Genomic DNA, 17,087 nt, shown 5'->3' on the forward strand with positions numbered 1-17,087 from the left:
CTACTGTATATTACTGTCGAGTGTGTCACAACAATCAGTATAATATCCATTGTACATGCAATCTTGGTATAATCGATTAATTTTGGAACTGGTAAAATGCAGATTGAAAAGAGAGAGTGAAAGAAATAGAGAGAGACGCCACAAATGACTGGGCGGGAAAGCGACAAGTTCGCACGGGAACATTCTTGTGGAAATGATATTATAGGCGGGAACGATTTTTTTTTTGTTTTGCTAAGGTCTCCAACGTACGCAGGATTTGTGTTGTCGCGCGACTCGTCGCGCGACGCATTTAGAAGGGCGGCCAGCATAAAATTAAGCTGACGCGTGGTAGGTTTATCAGCACTGCCTGTGCTGTCACATGGCCAGGGACAGGTGGTGGACGGAGCGGGGCGACCAACGTGCCCAAAGGCTATTCGAAACGAAGACATCATTCACGGCAACGACGGCATGCAGGATCGTAATACTTCATGACACTATGACAAGGTTGATGATCAGACAGGAACGGACATACAGAAGGAACCGAAAAGCCGAAAAACGTAAAGATGAACTGAAAAAAGGGAGGTCGTAAAGGCAATAACAGGCGAGGTTTTCGTAAGAGAGGAAAAGACAATCGATCGATGGTGGGAGTAATGCAAAAGTAGTGGCAGGTGTAACGTAGATATCCTGACGAGCTGGGTAGGGCTCTGATCGTTTCCGGCGAACCAGCGCCTTCCAAAGCCAAGAAGCGAGGGGAGGGACGGCGAGACCTATCGTCCTTCCTGACCGGGATCAGGGAACCTGTTGGCCGACGTCGTAGTAGGCCATTCGACGGCCGAGTTGGGTGCAAAGCTTGCCGAGTTGAGCATCCCCCCGAACGCCATCGACGCTGGTGATTGCATGGGGATCCCCTCGTTTGACAAGGACGACTGGGGCGGTATCGAGTTCATGTCGCCGCCTCCGACGTAGGACTGTTGAGAGTGTTGCGAGTACATGGAGGGGTTATGGATGCTGCCTCCACCGCTGCTGGTCGCGCTCGGTAACATGCCCGTCATGGTCATATCCAATTGCTGTTGTTGTTGTTGCTGCTGCTGGACCTTTTGCGGGTTGATGCCACCGACCATGACGTCGGGTCCGATAGCGTACGTCTGACCGTTCAAGGCGGAAGGCGGTGGCATGCCGTTGTACGGGTCCTGTTGCTGACCGAAAGGCATCTGGCCGTTGTATCCCGAAGCCGGGCTAGGTGCCATGTACCCGTTGTTCATGGGCGGCAAGGTGTTGGTACCCTGGAACGGACTCGCCGCCATGTACGTCTGCTGGGGGATCACGCTGACCGAGACGGCTCGCTGGGGTACCGGGGTGAAGTTTCGCATCCCGGGCGATCCTAAACGAGCTCGCGGGTCGGTACCGGGATTGGGTGACATGTACCGCATCCGATTGCTCGGGTAAGCCGGGATCGAAGCTTGACGTCGGTACATAAAGGTGTTCCTATCCGGACCTCCGTTCGAAGACACCCTGGCGTAGCTGGTTCCACCGTTGCCGAGCCCGACAGACTGGTGTCGACCGAGAGGAGGCGGAGGTGGTGCCATATACCCTGCCGGCATGCCCAAGTTTGGCACGCTGCCCATCCTCCCCATCGGCTGCATGGCAGGGCTTCCGTAGTAGGACGATGCACCAGAGTCTCCTCCATACATCGAACCTTCATAACCCATCTCGGCGGCCATCTGATCGACCTGGGCTTCGAGCATGCGAGCAAACTCGTCGTCCTCGGTCATCTGCGTGCTCGCTCGATCGCCCCGATCCTGTCGTTCGTGGGTCTTCATGTGCTGGGTCAGGTTGTCGCTCCTGCTGAACCGTTTCCCGCATCGTTGACAGACGTAGGGTCTCTCCTGGGTGTGCGTTCGGACGTGTCGCTTCAGATGCTCGAGACGTTTGAAATACCGCCCGCACGTGTCCAGTGGGCACCGGAACATCTTGACACCAGGAGCCGTAGGAGCCGCGCTCTGACCTCGAGCCCCCTCTGATTCGACGCTAGCGAAAGAGCTTTGGCGGACGTTGGACTCTTGCACACGAGGTGCTGTTTCGTCCTGAACGGTCTTCCACGTAGGTCCGTTGTGTGCCGGTGGGGGTGGAGGTGGCATGGACGAAGAAGGCGCTCGAGAATCGCCCTCGACGATGTCTGGCGTCTCTCTCGGGATGATGGGCTTGACGTCCGAGTACTCGGAGCCGAGTCGATCGGGACCTTCGTCCTCGTCTTCGAGGTCGGACAAGGCCTGGCCAAGAGCCGACCTCTTTTGCGCTCTGGCCTTGGCGTCCTTCTTCTTGCGCTGCTTGTACTGCGGGCTTCCTTCAAACAGGGTTACCGAGAACGGTCGGTTGCGCTGGTCGACACCGGTTGGCAGGGGTAGTTGAGGAAGCGGGTCCCGGTCCACCTCTTCTTGGCCAGGGAACTCGGGCGGTGGAATGGCATCACCGGGTTGAGCGGGTTCGAGCTGGTGAGCAGGGATACATCGGTTAGAGACCGGCCATAACGATGGAATGTGGAGTCTCTACCTACGGGCTCGGTGGTAGCATTGATGGCCGACAAGTCGGACGCAGCAAACTGCTCAAAGAGAGTCTTCGTGGGATCCCACCTGGAGCATAACAACATAGGTCATGAGCCTCTGGCCTGTTCTACCCATCCAAGCACAGCAACTAACCTGAAACTCCGGGCGGGCTCGCCGATAATTTCGGTCGTCGTAGCCATGCCCTCCTTTTCCCGCTTCAGATCACGTTCCAGTGCATCCAAGAAAAGCCGATCGTGAGGAACTGAGAACCTGTAGCGCGAAAAATCGTGATCAGCACTAGCAAGCGGGTTGCTACTTGTACGCCATGACTAACCAGTAGAAGACCTTTTGCTTCTTTTGCGTCCTAATACACCCGTACTTGAAGAGCAAGTCTAGGAACTCGCTCTGCAGCAAGGGATAAATTGCAAGTCAGCATCTTCCTACAAATTTGTGTTAAAGACAATACCCACCTTGGGTTTCTCCAAGCTCGAATCCTCGCCCGGCTTCAAGTTTCGCAAGTCGGAAAAGATGCCCTCCTCGAACTTCTTTACCAGGGCCGTCTTGACCGGTCTCCCAAACGCCTCGAAACGGAAGGCCAGTGCTCGGACTAGCAGAGTCAGACGAGAAATACAAATCAGCTCAGAGTACCCGGATCGTAAAAGTACACCGAACAGGGAAGATGACACTTACCGATATCCGTCCCCGTGATCATGTACAGACCGTTCCAGTATGCGCAACTGACGTGCTCTCCGTTGGGGAGCAAGAACCGGTTGAGAGCCGGATGAGGGCACGAGACGAACGAGACGGGTTCGCTATTCGGGCTGTTGTGAAAGTTGTACCAAGGGTTTTGTTGCGTGTACGGGTCCTGCGGATGTAAACGAGATCCAAGATCAGTCTCGTACTTTCGGCCAGTTGAGGATCGATGAGATTGGCTCTTGACTCACGCTACCGGTCGGGACAGTCCCGTGCTGTTGCCAAGCCGACGGAGCCGTCGCCAAAAACTAAAACAAATACGACAAAGATACGTTGGTCAGAGTCAGCCCTGGTATCCGGATATCAGGCATATCGAAACCCGCCTGTAGCAGTACTTACCAGCTGTAACCTGACGAGATGATCTACCAGCTGAGCTTCCCTCGTTGTCAACTGCCTAGGTAACAAGTCCGGTGGATTAGGCAAGGGGGTGTTCGGGGTCGTCCAGCCGCTACAAACACAGTTTGGCATCACATTTTCGAAAACGAACCACTGCGGATCAGCCTGATGGTTCCTCCTTGGTGAAAATTATGCCTAGGGGAGAATAGCACGACTCACCTAGCTCGACCTGACCACCCGCTCGTACCCGTCGTCATCCCCCCTTCACCCTCCACACTGCCTCCAGCGCTGACCATAGCCCCCGGAGCACCTCCCATACCCATACCCATACCGGGTCCCATCAGCTGATTAGGATTGACGTTCAGGTTCATATTGCCGTTAGGGTTCGGGTTGGGTAACAACCTGTTCCCCGGTCCGATCGGTTGACCTTGACCTTGACCCTGACCTTGACCTTGGAGCGACCCGGAGCCGGACCCGCTAGGTCCTGACGAAGGGGGATAAAGACTCGGGCTGCCGAATTGAGATCCAGGAAAGTTGTTCGGATGTAAAGGATGTCCGATGGGTAGTCCGTGGGCTGGGGGAGGTGGGAGGCTGGAAGGCGGGATGACGACCCCGGTGTTGGCGTTGGTACTCGAGTTGCTGGAATACACCGTAGCCGGGTTCAGGGGGTTGATGGTACTGTTCAAAGGACGAATCGAGGTCGTCCCCGTGCCGTTGGACGAACCGCCTGTAGACATCGGGGCTGGGTATTGTTGTTGGCCGGCAGACGAATTGGGTGGGAGGTTGAGGCTAGGGATCTTCACACCTACACCTGCTGACGTTGGGTGGGAAGTCGACCGAGGACCGGGATTGGGCGCAGGCGAGTTCGAGTTCCCCATCCCCGTCTCGGTGCCTGTGCTCCGAGCACCAGAAGTAGGATCCCCAAACCCCGCAGACCCAGACCCAGGCCCAGGCCCAGACCCGGGTGGCCGGTTCGTCAACCCATCCAATTCTTTCCCATCCGACCAGACACCCGGAGTGAGTCCTCCCATATTGGCAGTATTGCTCGTAAAAGGGGTCTTTCCCCCTGCCTCCCTAAAGTCACCGACCAGGGCGTCGATCTCGGCCGTATTCAGCCCCATCCCGACTCCGTTTCCCAGTCCGAGGTTGGGGTCATTATTGGATGATAGAGATGGTTGAGGGTGAGGGTCGAGGTCGAGGATGACATCTGAAGGTGGCTTTGAAGGTACAGGTGTGGAACCGGGAGGTGCATTGGATTGTGGTTGAAGCTCGAGAGGGGTGTTTGTCGCTGATGTGGAAGATGACTGGTTCAAGGCTGGGTCCAGACCTGACGTGAGTTGAGGTTGGGGTTGAGATTGAGGTGCGGCGGAAGTGGACGCGGTTGATGGAGAAGGGACGACCGACATGATCTATCAAGAGAGAGAGGGGGAAACGGGCACATAGCCGATATTGTATATCAGGATCGAGGTTTCGAGTGGTATGTGTCTCCTTTGCGTTTGAGAGTCGAGGTATGGTTGTGGTTGTAAGAAAAGGTGAGACGGGGGGACATACGTGTTTTGATCACTCGGGGGTGATGAGACGTGCTCCAGAGAAAAAACTACTGCTAGTCAAGCCGGATCTTGCTGATGTCTAACCTCGATCGACCAGCTCCCGATTCCCAGATCAGATGGATTCTAGGGCTGATGATGATGATGATCTTGCTCTGACGATGATGACTCGTAGATGCGGAAGCCCGGAGGTGGTTGTGCGGTTTCAGTTGGTCGTTGGGCGAGTTTCGACTGTCAAACGCGAGTAGGTGGTGATGGCCTGGACCTGATCGGGATCCAACCGAGACCTCGAGGGTTTGGTGCAGCTAGTTGGGAAGAAGAGTTTGGATACGGAGCGACCAAAAGACGACGTGCAGGTGTTGCGTTTGAAGTCGGGAGGTGTTGGGGGAGGTCTGGTCCTTGCGTATCAGAACGATCGGTTGTCCCCGTGTAACGTGTAGCGTGTCGATGTAACGTCCGAGGTTCAAGTACGAACCCGGTTCCGTCCGGACAAGGGGAAGATGATAACGAGCGAAGTGGGCAGTGAGTAGCCTGGGTATGTAGGATGTATGAAAGGGGATTCGTGGTATGATAGTAGGTGATGTGTGAGGACAAAGGATGATTTGATGAGTCGAATTTGATGGGGTGGTCGATTTCCGCTTTGGGGGTCGGTGGTCGGGAATTGATCGCGGATGATGGTGAGCGAGGCAGCCCGGGGAAGGACAGGTCAGGCCTTGCTGGGTGGAAAGCGTCACTAGGACGAGCTGACAGATGACTAGGTGTAATGGATCCAGAGGTCCTTGGAGGCAAGTGTTTGGAGGTCGAGGTCGAAGGAAGGTCCCGAGGATGTTTCAGTGTGCATGTCGATTTGGTGTTTGATGATTGAAACCTCGACGTCGGTGGGACACCATCCGAGGTCACACACACGCACACACCACTTCCGCGCGAACCAACTCGAAACGCGCGAGAGCATGAGAGGGTGTGACGCCAACTAGAAGCGCACAATCGATCGACGTTTCAGGGCAGTAGAGTCATCCCAAACCCAACAGGAGAGATCTAACATCGACATCGGCACACTCGGTAGATCGCCGTCGTTGTGGTACGCTTCTTGTTATACACCTCTTGTTATACACCTCCATCCGTGGTAAGTAGAGGTCGCATCGATTGTCGAGTTGCGACCCGATTGCCCCATCACGGTCATCGCGAATGCGACCGGCCCGAGCAGCCGTCTCAGATCTCGTAACGTGACACACGCGTCGCATCGCCAGCGGGGCCAGCGCATGCACGGAACGGGCAACTGGCAAACCGGGTATTATGATCTCTCTTCTTGCGCTTCTCTTTACAAAACAAAACCAACACTTTTTCTTCTGGCCTACCACTCAGGCTGCCAGGAAATTCGAACGGAACGATCAAACACCTTGCTACTAATTCCACATATACCGATGTTGTATCTCTATCAAGCCTCGCTCCCAGCCGTCCTCTCGTAATACCAAATCGCTGCGTTCATTCGAATTCGAGAGCAGTACCCCGAGACAGCGAAAGAGAATTTTATTTCAGCAATGAGCAACGATTTTCTAGACTTATGGTGGTAGAGACGGGGAATGGACTCACGGGCAGTGGCGTTACAAGAAGAGTTCCCGATCTTGTCGACGGGGATGTAGGTGAGGTCTTGGACCCGGCCGACGGCGTGGTTGAAGTACCAGACTATCGTTCAGACCAAGGTGGGCAGTGCGTTAGGGACAGGATGATCAGAGAGTGATGAATTAGCTCAGCAATCGGGAGGATCTGATAGAGATTCCAGACTGTAGCAAGAGCGGAAAATCAGGGCTTACTCTCGTTCAAGGTGGTCCTGTCAGCTCCTCGGCATCCCAACTACCATACCATCCCAATCACAAGCACAAGAGACGCTTCACGCGTCAGCTTCAGTCGATCCCAAATTTTCTCGCAAGCCAAGCTTCTCTGTACTCACGAAAGGTACCCCTCCCGACCCGGCCATGAGAGCGTCCTCGATCTGAGCCCGGGTGTAGGTGGTCGTGTTCGAGGGTTTGATCCCGGCTTTGGCTAGCCATTCGTAGGTCGGGTGCCTGATCTCGAACTGTATCGGGAGAGGGAGACGTGGGTAACGAAACGAGAAGGCGACATATTCTGGGTCAGGGTCTCGGACGTGATGTAAGGAGATGCATATGTATTCGAGGGAGGTGTGGACTCACACCAGCTACCGTCTGGAAGTAGTCCACGAGATCTTGTCCTTGCTCGTAAGTCGGCCCGTAACACTTGAGGTCGAACGTCGAGAAGCAGGTCTGTCCGTATCGAAAAGCCAGCAGTCGTCGGAATCGCAGTATATCAGGGTCAGATAAGAAGAAGAAGAAGGAGAAGATCAGAGCTTGTTGATATGGACACGAGACTTTCGACTTACAGCGTGTTTGGCAAACTCGTGCAACCAGAACACGTAATTGTTCCCGCCCCGGCTGACCCAATACTTGTTCATCCAGCTCAAGAGATCGTTCTTTCCGAAATACTCCAAGGTTGGGGTGACGATATCCCCACCGGTAAACGGTTCGACGGTTTGAGGTGGGGTGTAGGTGTACCCTTGGGTGTAGTTGGGGGAGGGTTCGGGGTCGTATCTAGCAAGGACCACGATGAACAGGTTCAGGTTTTTGCAGGGGATGTGACAGCGGCGGACAGTGACTTACTGTCTGGACAAGTCGCAATAGCCCGGGTAGGTCCCATCACAATAACTAGTAATTAATCGATATCCCGCGACATCAGTATGGCTACGAATACAAGTCGATTGGCAAGCCGACTTACTCGGCCCAAACACTGCATGCATCGGATCGACCGGTGAATGATCAGCTTCAAGGTAGCATATGACGTCTAAAGTCGGTGATGACTTACCCGTGCACACCCCAGTTGTTCTTGGGGAGCACGATCCCCTGTTCCTCTGCCCCGGTATACTACGAACACGCCCAGAGACAACCGTCATCCTCCCGATCATCCTACTGTACCAATCACAAGCACATTTGACTCGACTCACGGTATCCCAATACTGAGTATACAGAGTCAAAGCTGCTGCTGCACCACAACAGGTATCCTCCACGGCCGTCGTGTTCCTACAGGCGGTCTCGGGGAGAGACAGTTGACAGGTATGGTTCCGGGCGTCCGTACGGTACGTCAGGGGGGAGATCGTCTTGCCCGAGACAGAGACTGGAAGGGAGAGGGAAGCGAGGAGGGCGATAAGGGTGGTAGTTGAGAGCATTTTGAGGGAGGATGTCTCGACCGTTGTCGCAAGTTATCGGAACTTAGGGAGTCAGGGCGGAACTATGGTATTTGGGTGGAAAGTCGTTGAACGCGCGGAGGTGAGCGTGGATCTTATAAAACTGGGCCGGTCTTTATATATCCTCCGAGCAAAAGTAAGGCCCCGTAGAAATCGGAATCGAACGTGTCGAGATATGAAGTTCGAGGCAGAAATATGGAGATGGCTGGGTCCTAGATGACGGGCTAGCGGGAGGAGGGAAGAGAGGAAGTTGAATATGTCTTATCGGGTTGAAACGTGCGCCGGAGCAATTCGACTCTAGCGCGCAGACGGCGGACGAGGGGAACCATGCGGGGCCATGAGAATGGTGGGAAGGATGGCGAAGGCGAGCTTACGAGAATCCTTCCGACAGAGCGCTGCCAAGAGAAGTCTGGAGCTGGATACTCGGGACGTCACCGAGCTGTAGATCGTCGTTCTACAGTAAGGGCGGGAAAAGAACGTTTTCCAAGCACGTCGCATGTGCCACGGGTGTCACCGTCGCATCGGATGTGTATCGCAGATCATAATCGATCGCTCTCGTAAGGCGTCGTAAATTTGGCGGAAATGCTAACAAGCTGAAAAGGTTGCGGGGAAGTCCCCAGTAGGTCCTCAATCTCATTGGAGAGGGAGAGCTCTGTAAGTCCGAGAGGAACTGCTGCAGGGATCGACGAGGGAAAACAGGTTCTGTATGGGCGCGCGACACGTCGGCCACACCGATGTACCGACAACGATCTGCTTCGAATGCTCTCTGCCTGATACGTAGTAATAATGCTCGATGTGCGGACACTTTCCCAAAAAGGCACTTATCGCTCTACGCCTCGATGATAACGTTGGCCAAAGGGAGATGGGGAGGTCTTCTGCATACGGTTCACTACGAGTCCGCGGTCAGGGCGTCGAGGCATATTCGTCATCAGATGCTCACAGGGACAGCGAACATCTGATGATCATATCATCATGTCCCTTGTCCATTCGATATGACGACCTGTCCATCATCAACATTCGTTCATGCAGGCTAGCGAGTACATTTAACATACGCAGACTACGGCCAAGATGGCCAACCTCAGCCAGATCTCTACCAATCGCGGGGAAAGTCAGTCACGGCCGCACCGATTTCAGGCTCGATCTTTGCTCTCTTTCGCTGACGCCTCCGTCTCATCTCCCCCCATCCTTTGTTTTCAATGTGCATACATGCCTTTGCGATGAGGGACAGGTGTGATGCATACGTTTCCCATGTCAGATACCCCCACGCTGGATTTCGCAGAGACCCAGTCGGTCACGCTCGAATGGAAGTTGAGCGGGTTGAAACATGTTTACGAATCCACCGAGGGGGTCACCAAGTCGTGAGTCCAGTATCGATCTTTTGCAGTCTTCCTGCATTTAAAATAGGGAGCTTACGGGTTCATGGAATCCTGAATCTTGTATGATGGTATTGGTGCGTACAGGAAATGTATCAAGAGCGCGGTCTTTGGGGATCCGGATCATCTATGGGAGATCATCTTGTAAGCCCAAGGCCCGGGTCCTAGCTACGACACTCAGCTGCTTTAGCTGATGATCGACTGTCACGACATCCAACTCATCAATCAGTTATCCCAACTGTAAGTCCCCTGCCTGCATCCGACTACATTTCTCCCATTTCGCAGCCCGACCACAAAGCGCTAACCCAACAATGTTTTTCCCTACATCTCCCCGGAATCTGAACCTACAGCCGGCCCAGTAGGCCCGTCCCCCAATTCCTTAACGACCCCAGCTCCGGGGGACATGTCGTCCTTCTACCTCTCGGCCGTCCCGACTAAGGAGGAACAGGCTAGCGGGATCAAGGGAAAGTGGGTTAGGAAGGGGATCTGGGCGTTTAGGTTTGATGTGCGAGTGTGAGTTTGTGGGGTTCTCTACAGGGGTCGGGCGGGGACGCAAGCAGGAGCGGATGTGATCGTTGAAGGACTCGGGAGAATTGGAGGCTGATTTGGTTTTGTGGGGGGGGGGGGGGGGTTGTTTTCGGGGTTTGAGCGTAGTGGGGGGAAAGGAGGGCAGAGTATAGCTTACAAAGAGGCGGCAACGCACGTATTTAGCTCCAAGGCAAGTCGCTTTATGAGGACGTCCCTCACTTACAGACGAAAGCTGATTTCGATGCCGCAAACGACGTCGCAGACGGTCAACTGGGGCTGGCAATCGTTCGCCAAACGGAACACCCTCTACTACAACGCACCCTCCGCCGTCAGGGAATCCGACTCGTTCATCATCACCTGCACGGTCAGTGCCAACTCGGGCCCGCCCGCAGGTGCTTGGTTGGGGTACAACATCTCGAATTCGACTTGGCAGACCGATCCTGGTTCTCCTGGGTATACGTATGCCCCGAAAGGGTTCGAGGCGTCGGGATCTGGGTGGAGGGGGAGTGAGGGGGGTTGGAAGGGAGTGGGAGGGGGTAACGGGGCGATGGGAGGGGAGAGGAGGGTGGTACCGAAGGAACTCGTTGACGCTGTCGCCAGGACGTTTGATCGAGAGGTCTATTCGGATGTGGAGTTCGTTTTGCCAGACAGGAAGAGGAGAAAGGTGGTCGTCGCCGGTAGAAACAGTACGGTACCGCAAGACGGAGCCAGGGCGCTATCCGGGACGGGATCGAATACGCTAGCTGGACACGTCTCGACGGACGCCGGGATGAACCTGAACACCCTCTCGTCCTCGCCCTCGGCAATGCCCGGTCAAGGACATACCTTGGGCGAAGCGACTCCGCCGACCGAGACGCGCGAGGAAGCGCAGGGAGACAAGGGGTACAAGACGATCTGGGCGAACAAGGAGTTTTTGAGGAGGAGCGAATATTTCGAGTCGATGTTGGAAGGCGGGTTCAGCGAGACCGCAGGGGTGGCATCGGTGAGTAGAGGGTGGTGTTATGCTGCCGAGAAATCTTCACTAACTTTGTTTTGGTACCTGATAGCCCATTCAGGATTTGCACGTCGACGATGAAGAGTTGCCAGAGGACTCGGATATGGAAGAGGAATGCTTGTCGGACGACGAAGACGAGGAACCGATGATCAGGTCAAACTTGGGAGACGCTAGCCGACCCGCTACACAGAATAGGAACCAGGCGGGCTCTGCGTCCTCAGCTGTCGGACCGACAAAGACCAAGATTGTCGTCAGGGACGCTGCATTCAGGACCTGGTACGCGCTCATCTATTACCTCTACACCGACGTCATCGTCTTCGCCCCGCTGTCTTCGTCGTTTATCGAGAAATCGGATACGGTCGATACTGCATTACCGGCCAGGACCTCCAGGCAGACGGATCGATCGGAGAATCAGATTTTGAAGGGGATCAAGGGGAGGAAAGAGTGGCTCGAGACTTGGATGACTGAGATGGATACGAGGGCGGAAGGGACGCCAGAGCCGGTGCCCTGCAGTGCCAAGGCCATCTATCGGCTTGCTGATGTAAGTCCGTCGCTTATTGTCTTTCCTCGATCCAGCGAGACTGACGTAGTAATCTTTCCGCAGAAACTCGACTTGCCTCGACTCCGTCAGCGCGCGTTTCAACATATCATCTCCCAATTGACCGTCCAGAACTGCCCGTTCGAGGTTTTTACCAATTTCTCGGCCACCTACGAGCAGGTCAGAAAGGTGAGCCGGGTGCCACACTGACATAGCCCGACAACGTGGCTGACGATTCGACCCGCTGATACAGGTGGAGATCGCCTTCTTCCTCCATCACTGGAACGAAATCAAGGACTCGAACGCCATGGTCAACCTCTGGCAACAGATCCGACTCGGGCGCTTCGACGCGTTTACCGAGATCTGGCCGCACATCGTCTCGAACCTCTCTTTTGTCCCCTCGGCTCCGTCGTCGGATCGATAGAGTGCCTTTACGCCATTCCTTTACGCCAATTTACGACCTAGTCTACTTTACGCCATCTATCGTCTGTTGCTGTATTATGTGACCGTTAAAGTCGGTTTTGTTTTTCCATGTCAATTTGCGCTTTCCTTACGTCTACCGTCAGAGTTGTCACACGACGTCAAGGGATATTCTGAAAAGATGCAACTCGATTCATACATCTATGACATCTGGGAGGGCTCGTGGACTACCAGTTACCAGTTAGCTTATGACTCGGCGACGGCCTGGACCAAGATTCTGCGCTTCCAAGCAGACCGCAACGAACGGGCAGGGTCAAAGTGGCCTGGGCAAAATTCCATCAACGTATCATGTATCACCGAATACGGGTCGGCGCCGCTAAAAACGTTCAGCACCCACCTGTAAAACGAGCCGAACAGATCGTCGGGAAAATTCATCGTTTGATATCGCGATTTGCGCAGGTCTTCATTGCATATTGATTGCTCGATATCACCGTACTCATACGATTGTATCATTTTGCTCGTTTCCAACATCCTATTTCCTCGCGTGTTAGCTTATCATCGTCTAGCATCCGCCTTTTCCCCGAAGACCTAAAGCGCTCGACCACTTTCGTACCGGGACCTTGACCATCTTCGGAGAACTCTTCGAACATCCGCGAATTTGCTGCCGAACGTGGCGTAGCGGCGCGATGGTCCGGCGAGGTGTAGTCTTCGTCCTCACTTGATGGAGCCACTTCAGATCCGCTCTGGGATTGCCGTTGACCAAAGCTCAGAAGAGTCCTGACAGCATAGAGCTGACCCCGTTGCGCATCAGCTTGTAGAAAAGCGTCGGCCGTATTGTAAAAGTTGTTCACATCGATCTGCGGCCGGTGGAACATTGCCCATCCGGCGAAACATATTATCAGTTATCAGGGTGATTCTGAGCATTGACTAGGTTCTCACCGTTTCATCCCACATACCTTCTACGTGATAATCAGTGGCAGCAGTTTCTACAGAAAGTTCACGAGAAGTGGGGCTGCCACTCCTGGAACTGCTCCGAGAGAGGGTTACGCTCTAAGTACAGACAGTGGAGTAAGATCAATAGGCGGTTCTAACCTAGCCCATGATGACTTCGCACTCACGCTTGCTGGGCTCGTTGGATCCATGATTCGAATTGAGGGATTTGGGACTAGGTTCTTTGACGGAAAGCAGCGATATTTCGAGCTTCTCTCGTGGTGTGTAGTCCAGGGTCCACAGCAACAGAGCTGTCGTATATCGTATCTAAATACCTGAATAAGTCACGAGGTCACACAGCCTCAACTCCCCAGCAGGAATTTCCTCCTTTCAACCTCGCCCCTTTTGGCCATGCAGCTGCACGGGTTGCCCTCGGCAGTTTCATCTACCTGGTTTTCTTGGCCATTGCGGGTAGCGCACATACATGACAGCGTAAACTTCACTTCTCGAGATCAGCTAGTTTGTATTGGCAATGTTTTCCGCGTTTCAGCACCATCAATCCATCATTTGCGGAAGAAGTGGGCGCAAGGAAGCAGGAAGAACAGCGTTGAGGTTGCCTTGACGTGATTTCGTTCTCAAGGATTTGTCCCTGAAGCGAACTAGCATTACATGTATAGACAAGAATTGACACCGTGATGTCAATCAATTGGACATGTATGCTCAGCTGGTAGATCAAGCCAGGCGAGTTCTTGAATTATAGTAGTCTAATTTCATCCAAGTCAGTTTTACGGCAACACAATCTCAATACCCAAGCAAAGGTCGCGTCCTTTCACCCACAACCCCGTTGTCACGCAAGATCACGGGTTACCCTCACCTTGTTTTAAGTAACACGCGCGAGCACACCTCAAGGTGTATTCTCCCGTTGGAATTGCGTGATCCTCTACATTTGAAGCCCGTTTGCGTTTGAGAAATCTAACTGAAAGAAGGAGGCGGGGGCAGGGAAGACCAAGCGCTTTGTGTCGCATGTGATACAAGATTCCTATTGTCATGCGCCTGAACCTGAGAAGATCGTCAGCGAGTCGCGCTCGGCGGTCGACATATTCAAAAGCTACTCAGATGGATTTCGGCATCTCGAATGAGAACAATTACAGCCCTTCCGACCAGATCGTGTCAGCAAATGGCGGATACAATTTATCCTTTGCCGCTCTGCTTGCCATCCCGGTAAACATGCAGGTGGACGTGATCGCAGCCCAAATTCGAATCCTTTTTGCGGAAGCCGTCATATCATCTTGGTTGGATTGTCACGATATCAAATACTAAGGAGGTAGCCTGGTGTCATACAACGCTGGCTTCTGGGATGACGGATCTTTGCGACTCGACGGAACATTGATTCATAGTCCACTTTGCGAGAGTGTACGGGTATCGGCGTGCTCGACTATGATGCAGCCCGGTTGACTATGGAAGAATATCGGACGGCATCCCGTCGCACTTCCAATTGCGATTGGCGCGCGAGGAGAAGAGGGATCGGGCTACAGTATAGTATGGGTGACAAAGGTCCAACGCTGGAGAATGGGCCTCGAAGCGCCTAACATGGCATCGGGCCAAACATACCTCCAGTTTCATAGATCATAGGGAATAGACGGACAATACACAGCACATCAAGTATGCAGATTCCCCGTCCCCGGGCCGGGCCGGTACGAACCGCAACAAGGCGTATAAAACAACTCACCGACCAAGAGCTAGGGGTAAATCGGGTTTGTACCTCTTCTTGTACCTTCCGCCGGTCCGACTCGATAATCCTCTTCGACCCTACAGTAGAGACCCTGACGCGCGAGGTAGGAAGATACGATACGATACGATGAATACGACACGATACGAGACACGACTGCAAAGTCGGGCGCGAGCTAGGGCGATAGATATAGACTTTGGGATCTACCAGCTAGTGCGGGATCTAGGGACTTTGGAATTTTACGGGCTTTGGTTTTGGGTCTTTTGCCAAGAAGTTGAGGGTTTTGGTTGTTAAGGGTGATCGGGATGACGAATACGAGGTCGGAGAAGATTGGGCGGTGACCCTGTCGCGCGCAGAAGGTTGGGCGGTGGAGACGAGGGTACGAAGAGGGAATGAGGGGGATGTATAGTGCGAGCTACTCTCTAAATATTGATCATTAGATTGAGTTGGACCATAGGACGTTGTACTCCCACTAAAACATCGTATACTGATCTTTCGCTCGAACGCCTCTCGTCCGGTCGCGCTAAAAGCTGTTCTCGGACCCAAGATGCTCTTGGCGTGACATGTGTCTGATGCGATCGAAAGGCGAGCGGGAGCTGATAACGAAGATTACTTTTGGTACAGAAGGCGGGCGTCATCGAGAAGGACGTCGAGGTTCAGAAAGACGTTCGTTGGTTAGCGAAGGCTAGGTCGCCAGGACCAGGTCCTGTATCGTATCGGTACGGCTGATGTGAACGTTCAATTGTGAGAGGCGGCAGAGGCGTCCTCGATACATCAATGATCGATGATGATCAGCGATCAGTTTCGAAGTGAAACCCCGACCGGTGATCCAACGCAGACTTCGGTACCTATCGCATCATGCGCTAACCCTTGCTGTGCTGCGGATCTTCTCTGTTGATCGTCGTCGCTTCCCCACGTTTCGTCTTGGTCGCGCTACTTTTAAGCGATCAAGGCCCCAGACTTGGACGACGATGATGATGCGATTGTGACTTCCCGACCTTGTTGCGTTTTAGCTCGTACTTCTTCCCTTCGAATGTGAATCCATCTTTTTGCGTGATCCGTGATCGGAGGTGACAACGGGTTCTCCGGACCTGTTCCGTAGACTTCTCTCCTCGCTCCCTATCCCCCGATGTATATATATACTTGACCTCAGTTGGGCCCCCACGATTAGTCTGCACACTCACTCTCCTCCCTCCCCGTATCAAACACCTTTCCACTTGTCGTTTGCCACTCGTCACCGGAGGATCTTGGCTATCGAGCAGCTGTCTACACACGATCGTTTCATCATCTAAACATAAGGCATCGGGTGGTACCAGCTAAGAGCTACAACGTAAGTGATCAAGTGAGGACATAAATGGCGACGGATCGCCGGTCTTCTTTCTTTCGATCTGGGCTGACGAACGTGTCTGAATTTCCAGACCAGCCCGAATCGATTTCAACTCGCGTTTCGATAATATATAAACGACGTTCTTCACCTCCTCCTTCTACGATGTCAGGCTCGGAGCATACCCACTCTGCGTCTGGACAACAAGGACGAGAACCTCAAGTGAGGACGATGACGTCTACCTCGAACGTCAACGACTCTGCTTCAACTCAAAGGACCCCAGTACCCACTTCAACTCCAATCTTGAGCCCAACTCTGAACCCGCGTAGACCATCCATCGCCTTCCTTCCGGACGAACGTCGACCTTCCCTCGCACCATCTTTGGCGAACACTTTGGTCAACTTCAACTTGGACCCCAGCACTACTACTACCGCTGCTGCTACGCCGGGATCGTCGGTCGGGCCTTCCAGGGCTGGGTCGACGGGTCCGAAGGAGGAAGGTCCGTGGGGGGTACGGATGACGAGGGTGAAGAGTGGATATAGGTTTGGGAATAGCCAAGAGGATGGGGGTGTTAGTGATGCGGTCGATGATGACGGTGGTGTTGATGATGTTGAAGACGAGGAGCACGATGAAGACGGACCGAGGAGAGGATCGTCGGCTACCGACAAGACCTTGATCTGCACCCCTGGTTCTAGCCCTAATGGCAAGTGCATGTTCATGGGTTTTACTCCCCTGAAAAAGGGCAGCGGCGAAGATGAAGATGAGCACGGGAAAGAGGATACCACGGAGAAGAATGGAGGGATGGGCACGGTCAGGACGAGGACGGCGAGTTCGAGCATG

The 17,087-nt window shown here is 53.8% G+C and overlaps 4 protein-coding genes across 4 annotated transcripts; 1 reads left to right on the forward strand and 3 right to left on the reverse strand.

Moving 5' to 3' along the window:
* Positions 1-657: 657 nt before the first annotated feature.
* Positions 658-5,275, reverse strand: HD553DRAFT_135547 (uncharacterized protein). Its single transcript, XM_046176626.1, has 10 exons — positions 5,163-5,275; positions 3,831-5,020; positions 3,615-3,723; positions 3,467-3,523; positions 3,213-3,387; positions 2,993-3,129; positions 2,857-2,927; positions 2,676-2,792; positions 2,534-2,609; positions 658-2,468 (listed from the first exon to the last, which is right to left on the reverse strand). The coding sequence occupies exons 2-10, from the start codon at positions 5,015-5,017 to the stop codon at positions 747-749; spliced, it is 3,651 nt and encodes a 1,216-aa protein (XP_046033406.1). The 5' UTR covers positions 5,018-5,020; positions 5,163-5,275; the 3' UTR covers positions 658-746.
* A 1,168-nt stretch (positions 5,276-6,443) lies between these two features.
* Positions 6,444-8,469, reverse strand: HD553DRAFT_300840 (ribonuclease T2). Its single transcript, XM_046178644.1, has 10 exons — positions 8,172-8,469; positions 8,033-8,091; positions 7,946-7,957; positions 7,831-7,875; positions 7,554-7,761; positions 7,348-7,437; positions 7,107-7,232; positions 6,970-7,009; positions 6,749-6,841; positions 6,444-6,634 (listed from the first exon to the last, which is right to left on the reverse strand). Exons 1-10 carry the CDS (start codon positions 8,391-8,393, stop codon positions 6,594-6,596), a joined length of 936 nt encoding a protein of 311 aa, XP_046033407.1. The 5' UTR covers positions 8,394-8,469; the 3' UTR covers positions 6,444-6,593.
* A 942-nt stretch (positions 8,470-9,411) lies between these two features.
* Positions 9,412-12,492, forward strand: HD553DRAFT_352721 (uncharacterized protein). The gene is made up of 10 exons (XM_046183713.1): positions 9,412-9,519; positions 9,640-9,769; positions 9,872-9,928; positions 10,014-10,024; positions 10,135-10,297; positions 10,439-10,502; positions 10,575-11,294; positions 11,359-11,847; positions 11,911-12,033; positions 12,098-12,492. The coding sequence occupies exons 1-10, from the start codon at positions 9,480-9,482 to the stop codon at positions 12,266-12,268; spliced, it is 1,968 nt and encodes a 655-aa protein (XP_046033408.1). The 5' UTR covers positions 9,412-9,479; the 3' UTR covers positions 12,269-12,492.
* An 18-nt stretch (positions 12,493-12,510) lies between these two features.
* Positions 12,511-15,561, reverse strand: HD553DRAFT_326600 (uncharacterized protein; the record flags this gene model as incomplete). The annotated part of the gene is made up of 7 exons (XM_046181720.1): positions 12,511-12,587; positions 12,878-13,121; positions 13,204-13,250; positions 13,383-13,521; positions 14,924-15,079; positions 15,167-15,492; positions 15,537-15,561. 7 exons carry the CDS (start codon positions 15,559-15,561, stop codon positions 12,511-12,513), a joined length of 1,014 nt encoding a protein of 337 aa, XP_046033409.1.
* Between the last annotated feature and the right edge of the window lie 1,526 nt (positions 15,562-17,087).

The sequence above is a fragment of the Filobasidium floriforme genome (genome assembly GCF_021052385.1).
Source record: "Filobasidium floriforme strain CBS 6241 chromosome Unknown HD553scaffold_25, whole genome shotgun sequence".
NCBI lineage: Eukaryota > Fungi > Basidiomycota > Tremellomycetes > Filobasidiales > Filobasidiaceae > Filobasidium > Filobasidium floriforme.

Excerpts from the sequence above, each read along its gene's own strand:
- HD553DRAFT_135547 (XM_046176626.1), bottom strand. The coding sequence starts at position 5,017 with ATGTCGGTCGTCCCTTCTCCATCAACCGCGTCCACTTCCGCCGCACCT. Across the intron at positions 3,524-3,614 it reads ATCTCGTCAGGTTACAGCTG|TTTTTGGCGACGGCTCCGTC; the intron begins GTAAGTACTGCT and ends TATTTGTTTTAG. Across the intron at positions 2,793-2,856 it reads AAGCAAAAGGTCTTCTACTG|GTTCTCAGTTCCTCACGATC; the intron begins GTTAGTCATGGC and ends TTCGCGCTACAG.
- HD553DRAFT_300840 (XM_046178644.1), bottom strand. The coding sequence starts at position 8,393 with ATGCTCTCAACTACCACCCTTATCGCCCTCCTCGCTTCCCTCTCCCTT. Across the intron at positions 8,092-8,171 it reads ATACTCAGTATTGGGATACC|TATACCGGGGCAGAGGAACA; the intron begins GTGAGTCGAGTC and ends GCGTGTTCGTAG. Across the intron at positions 7,233-7,347 it reads ACTTCCAGACGGTAGCTGGT|TTCGAGATCAGGCACCCGAC; the intron begins GTGAGTCCACAC and ends CTCCCGATACAG.
- HD553DRAFT_352721 (XM_046183713.1), top strand. The coding sequence starts at position 9,480 with ATGGCCAACCTCAGCCAGATCTCTACCAATCGCGGGGAAA. Across the intron at positions 11,295-11,358 it reads AGACCGCAGGGGTGGCATCG|CCCATTCAGGATTTGCACGT; the intron begins GTGAGTAGAGGG and ends GGTACCTGATAG. Across the intron at positions 12,034-12,097 it reads CCTACGAGCAGGTCAGAAAG|GTGGAGATCGCCTTCTTCCT; the intron begins GTGAGCCGGGTG and ends CCGCTGATACAG.